Raw genomic sequence first — 10,797 nt, 5'->3', positions numbered from 1 at the left:
CTGAGAATTAAGAAATGTGACCAGCAAAGCTAAAATAGTTCCTCCAATCTGGGCTCTTGGCTTTCAAATCGTCTTACTGATTTCATCCAGAACAAATTAAATGTTAAACATTGAATTTTCCGGCTTACCACACCTCTGAAAACATGCGTCTTGGATTAGATTGTATTCCATGGTGATGACACACACTGAGTTGAGGAGGATCATTTCAGAGTGGAGAGAAAAGGCTGGGGCACTCCACCCAGCAGGCCGCTGTTGCTGCTTTTCAGGGGTGCCCAGGCAGCCTCTCAGAAGAGAGTTGGCTTGGCTAGTGCCAGCACATTGGCTGGTTCCTTGACCAAGGAGTCCATGCCCCGGTCATCCCTGAAATGGTGGAGCCAGTCCGTGGTTATTCTGGGACCTCAGAGGGGCTCCGGGCAGGTGGGAGGCGAGGGTTGCAAAAGTCCCTCTGTGCCATCATGTGGCCAGACTGCAGTTGAGCCAATAAGACCCCATCTCGCCAAGACTGGACAACCCAGCAGTCCCAAAGCCATGAATAGCCCTTGTAGACACCAGATGTTTGAGCATGAGTCAGGGTGGTCGTGGATGAGCTTCTGGATAGCAGCTTTGGCTGCAGGGAAAGGGGATGGGAGTGGGCTTGAGTTGCTTCCTTGGCGAGCTCATCAGCCGCCTCATTGCCAGAAATGCCACAGTGGCTGGGCATGCACAGTGGAAGGTGTGTGTCGGTCGGCAATTGAGCCACTCCTGGATTTTAGCTGCGTCTGTTGAGCTCCTGGTAATGCTTGACAGAAGGGCTTGGCTGTCTGAAGACATCACGGTTGCCATGGTTGTTGGTGGCTCCTCCAGCCAGCACAGGGCCAGCCTCATGGCTGTCTTCTCTTCCTCACAGGAAGCAGTGATGGTCGCACCCTGGGTGTGCTGGCAGTGGGTATAAGCCAAGCATCCTTTACTTAGAAGTTCTCACCTTGTCACTTCAGGGGAGAACTCGGTGAACTGGGCCTTCACAAGAACAAACCTAAGCATGGAGTGCTTGGTTCACACAGTGCCTTAGATGCACAGAAGGGAGAGTCCCAAACAGTCACTCCACACCCCACAGAAGAACAAACTCTGAAGGGGAGTATATGAATGGGTCCCAAGTCTTCTCATTTCAATATTTCCCAAGATAACTGTTCTTATGGCACCAACACAAAAGTCAACGTAACCCATACTAAGTGTTTGCTATTGCCTGTGCCCTGAACTGTTCACAAAGTAAGCATTAATTCATACCCAATGTATTCCACAAGGTGAAGATTCCCCTAAGTTTTCAGGTAGAGACAAAAGCTGATATTCCCATTGTAGAACCCCTTTCTGCTTCTCAGAGTGTGAAGTTTTACCTCTTTCAGATTGTGTTCCTTCAGAGTGAGTATTTTGCATACAACCGTCCTGAAATTTCAATGCATTGTCTCCCTGGTCAATTTCAAAACTGATGACAAGTGACTTTGCTACAGCATCTAATTCACTCTGGTTCCCAAGCAGCTCTGGATTTTTGTGGGCAGGATTGTCTGCTGGGTCCATGGATGAAGCTGACGGATAGCAGAGAGCATTAATATTCCCAGCTAAGATGCAAATCTTTTCTATGAAATACCTGAGTGGACTTCTGTGTCTGTAGGCACCTGAAGAAGGAAAAAAAAAGACAAGGAGAATCACATCCCATAAGTTCAAAAATGAATAAGCAACAGCTGAATAAACTGTGAATTAAAGGTGAGTATAGGTTGTGGATGTCTCCCAGCTTGTGGCAAAGGTTCCATCTTGTCTGGCTCAGCAAGGAAGATGGACAAAGGACGGCTCACAACACCTGCACCACTTAATGAGCAGGTGTTTTGCTATCAGAAAGCCTAACAAGGCCCACATTCCGGGGCTAGCTTGCCTGTCCAAATCTAGCAGCCCTCCCTATTTATCAGTAAGTTGCTTAGCCACAGCTGGACTTGTTGGGGGAAACTTTCAGGTTGTTTAGATCGCAGGGCTTTGTGGCATCAGCACAAAGAGTGTCACTAGGTGCTTAGTCCTACCGTTCCTTCGATCAGAAATGGATCTCTTGCTGACCACCCATTCTGGCTGATTGAAGTCTGCCTTGCAATCCAGTTCACACTGTGAACTGTAACTCCTGCTAAACATTTTATAAGCTAGCTATCTTGTATTCTATCTGCAATAAAAAGCTTTCATCCTTGTAAGTAAACCTAGATCTGGCGTATTGCTTTCCTTGGGATTCCAAAACACCTTGAGCCTATTGGATGGCATGTCTCTGGGTGTTTCACATGGACCTGTGGCCTGATTCAAGTCCACCAAGAGAACAGCAGTGGCACCATTTCTCTGGAACTTCCTGCAACTGGATATTCAGCCAGGTGCCAAAACTTTGGTGCATCTGGAGTTCTGCATTAAAATGAGCAGTGAACAGTGAGAAGTTGAGAAACTGCAGGACAGGGAGGAACAGAAATGTAAGGGTTTCATGTACTTAAGTATCGCAGAGAACCAAAAATGTTTGGGAGCTTCTCAGAGTGAATTACATTTTCTTTAGCTGAGATTAAAAATAGATCCTTGAGATAACCTAACTAAAGATTATTTAGTTAAGTAACGATTGTTCTCTGGGTAGATTGCAAACATGAACTAAAATGCAATGGAAACAATTAAAATATTAAAAACAATGCAAATATTTCAAAGAATAAAATGCAAAATGAAAACAACAGAAGTAGAGAAAGTCAAGTAACCATTTAAAATCTTAGAATGCTCAGCAAAGATTTAAAAGGCACCACAGAGAAGGTAGGCAACCTGGTGTCCTCCACAGGTATTTTGGGGGTCCAATTACATAATCTTTGTTCATTAGGCATCCTTGCTGGGGCTCAAAGAAACTGAACTCTACCCTGTCTGCAAGGTACCAAGTTACCAATCCCTGTGAATAAAGTTAATACCAGCAAATGTAATGCTTCTTTATATAGTCTGAGGGACATATTTTAACATGCACTGGTCCTAGAATTCAGAAGGGCAACATGCACAACACACTAGCCAACTTATCACGCATGTGGAGTCCTTTGTTGAACTTTGTTGAGCTTTCTTCGGTCTGCATCCCAATAGCAGCAACTATCAGCATTTAAACATAGGGGCAAGGAGGTAATTCCTTAGGTGGAGCATATGCAACAATCAGAGCCCATAGGCCTGGTGGAATAAATCACAAGTGTCTACATGTTTTAGCACAGTGTGAGCAAGAAACGTGCTAAAAACAAATTAGCCACCTGTAATTTATTCCACCATGTTCGTGGAGTTTGAAAGCAGGTGAAAAAATGCATCTGTTCTGGATGATGTAAAATCCTCATAAAACCCTCTTTCTGTTTGTTTCAGTGCTGAGGACATTCCTGGCTAAATTTTGTGGTTGTGGGCTTCTGCTTTACATCAGGAAGTAGGTACAGCATGTGCCCCCTCCCCACTGTCAACTGTATGCCTCCTTCTTCAGGGTTAATGATGTTGGTACGAGGGGTAGCACATGGTCAAAGCAGTCTAAGCAAGCGGCATTTTTGCAAAGTAACCACTGAGAAGTGGGGTTGGTTTGAGAAAAGTAGTAATAAGGCCACCATCAAGTTAATATGTAAATTTAGCCTCAGTCACTGATCAAGAAAGGGAATAATTTTGCATGAAAATATTATAATGAATGTTTCCATTGCAACAAAATAGAAGACCTCAGCACCAACTCTTGCATCCCCTTAATTCTATTTTTAAAGTGGATTTGCAGTACAGCAATATACAATGACTTCAGAAAATACCTTGTAATGAAGATGTGACAATCTGGTGGACTTGTTCCAAGCAATGATGGAAATCCAAGAATTCAGCAGCAGTACATGTTGCCTTCTTTAACTCCTGGTCAATAGATTCTCCTCTCCTTAAGAGATTGGCGACTTTCTTCTGTGTTAATTAATAATAGGTTTTTAGGACATGGAAGGACAGGACAGAGAGTACTTCTGTGAGGCCGGCTGCTGCTCCCGATTCCAATACTGTTTCTCAATCAGCTTTTGAAAGACAAGGGCTCTCAAGATCCATGCAAATCTATAAGGACTACAAAGGTGCTGTATGCCTAAAATAATCATCTCTTCACACATGTATCTGCCAGGACAAAATGAGAAAAAGCTCTGCCATAATATAGCTGCTAAAAGCCTGACAGCTTTAACTTAAGCCAAGTCCTGATCCCCAGGTACACCTCCAAAATGCTAATGCTTGCTTGCCCTGCTCAGGTAGACTCCTAGATATGCTAATTGTTTGCCTGTCCTGAAGGTTCTTCTGTTTCCCGTGTCTCATCTGATAGGGGTGGAAGGATGATTTGAAACAAGGAGGTAGGAAGAGTGAAAAAAAAAAGGTAACAAAGAAAATTCCTTTGCCTTAAGGGGGGGGGGGGGGGGCTGAGGTCAGATAGCACAAAGTGTGAGGAAATTGGCATGTATACAAAATAACAGGAAACTTGCTCAATCCTGCATAGGAAATAAGCTCATAATTCACCTGGAAGGGACCAAGTGGGAAGTGTGTAACCTCCCAGTACCCTGGCCAATGGGGGGAAAAGAGGAGGGAGAAGTGGGGGCGGGGGCAGGGCATAAAATGGGATGTGAACTGAGTTGAGCTGGAAGATGGGAAGGAAATCATCCTGGCTACCTTTATTACAATAAAGCTTCAAAAAGAACTCTGTATGCTTGGAATATTTTTCTCTTCCAAAGGAAAGGAAAGGTTTCTAACATTATCCACATCCAGCCCTACTGTTTTACTCTCATGTGCCTATAGCACACTGCCTAAGTGATTCCCTCCCCACTCCAAAATGTGTCTGTAACTGATAGGTTATAAACATATTTTGTACAGACTCATTCCAAGGATACCTACCTACATGCTGCATGTATTCCTTATATCTCAGAATAAACTAAATGTTCTTTGGATAGTACACCTTCAGTGGATCCTGTTTCTTTTCCCTCAATCTGGTTTTTTTCTTATCAATTGGCAACCCATGTGTGGTCACCAGTTCTCCTGGACCCTGCCTGTAAAATAGGAATCTGCCTCCTCCTCAAAAAGACATTTTCCTCCAAAAAAGGCTCCCTTTTTCAGTTTGTGGATATAGCTGGTAATTGGTGGGTTCCTTCAAAGAACGGAGTGTGGGGAGCCATTAACTTCGGCCAAGCCTGCCACTAGATAGTCCTACGAGCAGGGAAGGGCAGTCCTGAAAACAAGCAGAGGCAAGCTCTGTACATGGGCCTTGCGCCTTCCCGGCCATGAAAGGGACTGCTGTTGCAATCTTCCATTGTTTCCTTTGCATGTTAGTTTCTATGTTGGCTAGGAAGCCATTTGCAGAGTAAGCAGGACTGCAGTAAGAATGTTTGCTGCCTGGACAACATCAGGTTTGGGCTGGGACTTGTTCCTGGTGGCAGCGTGTGCTGAAGCCTCAACGGGGGATCCCAAGCATTTGGAAGGGCAGGCGCCTCCATTTGAACTGTGTTGCTCCCCAAGATTGCTGGGCATGGATCCAGGGGAAAGCGCTGGTGGCACCCTGCTGCCAAGTCCTACAACGGTCTGGCGGATTGGGCCAGAGTGCAAAAAAGGGAGGCAGTTCCCTGAAGTGCATGTCTGGGAGAATCTAGACTGTGATCAAGTTAATAAAGGGTTCAGCTTGCTTGCTAGAGCAGCTGGTGATGTGAGAGAAATGTAACTGCAGGTTTTCCCCGGAGGTAGAAAGTGGCCAACCCAGATCTAGAGAAAACTGCCAGTTGTTAGCTCTATGGCCAGACCATGAAGCTGAGAACAATAAAGGTTGCTCTAGAAGAAAATTATCACCACTTTGTGAGTGCTGCAGAAATAGTGCAACGTGCACACAGCTTCTGAGTATATTAAAAGTGCAAGTGCCTTTCAAGAGTTGGATTGCCTCTGCATTCAGCCTCAGGACAAGAGCGTTCACTGCAGACAGCGTGAATCCATCCCCTGGGGCAGAGGCAAACCTAGACTAACACTCAAAATAATTCCCATGATCCTAACACAAAACATTCATGCAAAAGTCACGGAGAAGGCTTTAGGGCCATCACCCATGAATAAAAGCAAGTTTGTTCTTGAAGAAAGAGGGATGATTTACAGTGTTTGAAGCTTGTATTGCCTCCTGGAGAACATGCCCATAAAGAAATCAGTGTTTTGAAACAGGCGACCTTTTAAGAGCTCTTAACAAGGGGTTATGGGAATGTTTTAAGGCAGGGAAGCCTTCTAAAGCATAGCAAAGAGCAGCAACGGTGTGTAACATGCAAGTTTGTATCATCTACCAAGAAATAAAGGAAGGAAAAGCTACAGGAAGACAAACTTTCCTCTCCATCCAGAGGATGTATGACTTCCCCCCCTTTCTTTCTCACTTGGTTTCTGAGCAAGGTTTAAACTCTTTGTTTTGAATCCTGCACCTACAAACTTGTCAATGCAAAGCCAAGACTGTTAGATAGAACTAGATGAAAGCCTTAAGCGTGAAAGATTTCTCACCCTCTGTGTTCAAGTTTTGAATGGTCCTTATGTAGACACATTATTGGTTATCTTACAGTTACCTACAGTATGCATGTAGCCGTGGTTAAGTGGGGAGTTAAATTGGTTTAAAATGCGAAGAAAGAGAACCAGATGACCAAGCTGCCTGATCTGCAACAATTCTTATTTCTGAGACTACTAGTTTACCTTTTCTTAACAAGAAGTTAGTATCCATTAGCAATATTGCCCAATATTGCTGATATACCCTAATCTGCTCCCAAATTCAGGAACAGAATCCTGCAAACTGACAGGTGTGTCTTGCACCAGAATCAGAATTGGCAAAGTTAAGGCGTCCTAGTTTTGACAAGGTCCTTTTCCCCACACCTAATCCATGCATATTGTGGGACAGGGCAAGTGGAGAAAGCAGTAAAGCTTGATTGGTGGCTCCAAATGTTCTTACAGTAGCTTAGCTCATATTGTTATGTGCGCCTATTTGTCAGGCCTAGAATGTAGGCAAATACGTAAGACAAAAAGGGCAAAACACCTTCTCCGTTAAGTTCTTTCATGAATATTGAATTTCATCCAAATGTTCAAGTGTTGGTTCATTGAAATATATTTAAAGTCTGCATATATTCGAGATGAATTGGGGCATTTTTGTACTTATGCGTGTGGGCATGTACCATCACTTTAACAAGAAATTGTTGTGAAACTTGATTCTCAGGTTGAGAATACCATTGTCCATAAACTCAACCAGAAAGGCACATTTTAATTTAGACATAGTAAGCAGCAGGTTACTGCTTGATTTGGAGAGCACCCCCAAATTCAGCAAAAGATTCCATTGTTTTTATCACCTTGCATTGGCTGGAATGGTACAGCAAAAGAGAACCTTTAAGACCAGGCTAGAGAGATTTGTGCTAAGATTGAGTTACAATGGCCAGAGGCTTTCCAGATCTTCAACTTCTTTCACCAATTTCTTCCCCAATTAATGTGTTTCTTCAGAGCTCTCTCGTGGCAGATGAAGTGATATTCTATCACTGCAAGCTTTAATAAAGTATGTGAAGGTCTTTCATGTACAGGTTTCAGGCTGTGCTCCCTTAGAAAGCAGAAGAACTGTGCCCTCTCTTTCAGCTGAAAGACTGAGGGGTGTACAAAAATGTGTCAGAAGAAAGATTCACTTCAGCCCCACAGCCTGCGTACCAAGTTTTCATGCTGCGATCAAATGGCAAGGACTGCTGAGGTGGTGGTAGGACAAGAAGCAGCTGAGTTGCATTGAAAGAAACCTCTGAACTTGCAGAAAATAGGCTCAAGGTACAGGTTATATGTGCTGGCAACCTCTCCCCTGAAGAAAAGCTGATTTCTGCTGGAGTAAAGCTTGGGTCCAAGCTCTGTTCTTGCTTCAACAATAAGCATAACTCAAAAACCAGGCACAGTGTTGCCCAGCAAGAGACAAGGAGGCCCTACAACCTCAAGTCCAAAGCAGACTGAGTGAAGTAGAGACAAGGTAATCTTGAAGAAATGCCCAGAAGGCAAACCAGCTAATCTTGGAACTAGACCACTGCCTCGCCCATTCTGTACCCTGCCTTACCATACACACTTACCCAAGTCTGCTGACCAGACGAGATAATTATCTCAGAGTATTCATCATTGCAAGGGGCTCAGCCCAGACAAGGATGAAATTTTCAGAGGCAGATCTGGTCAAAGGCAGTCTAGGAAGTAAGAAACCAGGCCTAAGAAAGGCTAGGAACATAGACTAAAATGGCAAAAAGAGTGCAATATGGAAGTGAAATAGTTAACCCATTCGGTAAATCTGGTGAATCAGCTTGAGCCAGACTGGACTACTTCTGCCAGTCTGGTTCATCTGCATAGCCATGCATTTGTTGTTTCTTTTAGACCTGCATTACCTGGTTCTGTTTCTCTAGATGTGCATCTCAGAATCAAAGCAGGTATTTTGAAAATTGTATTACGACAGAGTATTGAGAAAGAAGAGGGGACTGTCAGGACAAAAGGAGGGAAAGCTTTGCCATAATATGGCTGCTAAAAGCCTGACTCTGTAAGAACAGCTTTGGACTTAAGGTGGGATTCCTGAATGAAGCAGGAATCCATGTTGCAATCATGTTCCCCACGTACATCTTAGATATGCTAATAGTTTGCCTGTCCTGAAGGTTCTTCTTTTTGTTCTGTTTGCCTTAACCATATTCAGCCCTACTGTCCCTATAGCAAACTGCTTACATTATCCCCCACTTTTATCCAAACTGTGTATATAAATGATGTAAAAGCGTCTAATGCAGACACCATCTTTGGAGTCCCGCCGGGAGTTACCTACATGGTGCGCGGATGTCCCGAATGTTGAAATAAACTGTAAATGTTCTTTTGATTGCACACCCCCAGTGCAGCCTTTATGTTTTATTCTCATCAATCTGTTTTCTTCTTGTTACAACTAACATTGGAAAGGGTCAGCAAATAAAGGAAAACATATACAAGATTTTGCATATCCCTTGGAGAGAACATTCTGTAGCAAATCTTAAGAATATCCAGGAATTCTTAAATTCCCAAGTATACTTAACAATAGGTCATTACAAATGTAAATGTAAATGTAAATAGTTGTAAGCCGCCCCGAGGCTTCGGTGAATGGGGCGGCATAAAAATGTTTTAATAAATAAATAATAATAAATAAATGAACACTACTCCTGCTAAGGACTAAAATACAATCAAACCACAACTTGTAATTACCTTTTTACAAGTAGATACAATGTTTTCAATGACTTTAGCCAAAGCTGTTGCTTTATTCTTTATCTGATTCTGAACCTGAAAAAGGGAGGCATTTTAAAATACATTGTATTAATTTCCAACCATAAACACATGACACTTAAAATGTCAAACCACAAATACATGAAAAACAAGACAAGTTGTATATACATTTTGCACTAGGTAGTAAAATATATGCATGGCAATGTGGTAGACACTATCCATACCCCTCTACCACACAGAGTTTCTCATCTGGGAAAGCAGAGACCCAGATTGTACATAACGGTGGAAGAAGATTACCAGATTAATTAACCCACATCTTGCCACAATACATGCTGGGCACATTCTGGACAACACAATGTCCAAGACCCAAGATTCCTTATTAGATTTAGGAATGATTTAATGAATATGTTTTCTACTGTTAAAAATTAGCCTTTGTTTTTTCCCCTTATTGCAAAATCAAAGCAGTGAAAGCCAATTAGAAATAAAATAAAATGAAATACTTCTATAGAAATAGTTCAAGTTTATTTGTTTTAAAATCTGCACTGCCACTATAACAGGTATGTTTAGTTGAATTATTCTTTTTCACTCTTAAATGAACAGTTTCTGCAGTAGGAAGTTTCACCACCCCATATGCAAATAGTGCTAATTGTTTACATTGCACCAGCAGTTGTCATAATAAACCATGAAGTGCAAACTGTACGTTATAGAGTATGGGAGAACAAACATGTTCTCGATTTAACAAATAAAATCAATGCAAATCTTTCCAAAATATGATTAAATTCATGACATTATTACAAATGGCTTTCCTCTCCATGCCAAAAAGAGATTGTCATTATCGCCACATCACCTCATTTTGTGGGTACCACTTTGAGATTTCATCTTGCATCACCCTAGATGTTATCTGTACAGAGTCTAAAAGGTGCTCCAGTCCCGACTCTATTCCCTCACAGATATCTTGCAGAAACTGTTTCTGATAGAGAAAGACAGAATTTCTTTTAAATACAAAGATCCTTTATGGTTTGCCAATACTAATGCATGTTGACAATGGGGTTTCAAATCTACTTTCACTGAATATTATGTAGTAAGAGATTTATTTACCATCTTTCATCCTGCTTGTATTTCAGGACAATATGCAACAAATTAATATCATATTGCAAACAACAACATTCTTAAAAGCAGACTAGGATGTACAACAATTAAATGCCTCAGTAAATAAAATGGTTTTGACTAACTATTGTTTTAAATTTGATGGCCATTGTTTGATTTTTTTCCATTATCTAAATTTTAGCATAGGTTTTCCTGAGATATCAAAGGAGGTGTTTGTTAACTTAAGTTCCTTCCCTTGCTGCAAAGATTCTTTTTCCTCTGTTGCAGCAACATGTAACCTCCTTACTATGATTGTTATCCTGCCCTCCCCACAAGCAACTTCAGAAAATATGTCACAGTTCCACTTACTAAAATAAATTCTGGCTAATTAATTTACCCAGTAAACAGTGCTGCTATATACTTTTCCTTACTGAGATCTGTCAACAGATACTTGCAGTAATTTCCTTATTCACT

The 10,797-nt window shown here is 42.1% G+C and overlaps 1 protein-coding gene across 1 annotated transcript in view; it reads right to left on the bottom strand.

Moving 5' to 3' along the window:
* Window positions 1-366: 366 nt before the first annotated feature.
* KIF14 (kinesin family member 14) overlaps window positions 367-10,797 on the bottom strand; it is a 38,790-nt gene continuing 28,359 nt past the window's right edge. Inside the window, exons 26-29 of the mRNA XM_044432610.1 lie at window positions 10,085-10,207; window positions 9,220-9,294; window positions 3,789-3,927; window positions 367-1,649 (exon numbers count right to left, since the gene is read on the bottom strand). Of these exons, the coding sequence (XP_044288545.1) occupies window positions 1,258-1,649; window positions 3,789-3,927; window positions 9,220-9,294; window positions 10,085-10,207 (729 nt within the window). The 3' untranslated portion in view covers window positions 367-1,257. The remainder of the gene's footprint in view (window positions 1,650-3,788; window positions 3,928-9,219; window positions 9,295-10,084; window positions 10,208-10,797) is intronic.

This window comes from Varanus komodoensis, unplaced genomic scaffold, assembly GCF_004798865.1.
Source record: "Varanus komodoensis strain SLA01 unplaced genomic scaffold, ASM479886v1 scaffold24, whole genome shotgun sequence".
Classification (NCBI taxonomy): Eukaryota; Metazoa; Chordata; class Lepidosauria; order Squamata; family Varanidae; genus Varanus; species Varanus komodoensis.
The sequence above is the reverse complement of the archived record's forward strand: the minus strand, read 5'-3'. Positions and strand labels throughout refer to the sequence as shown.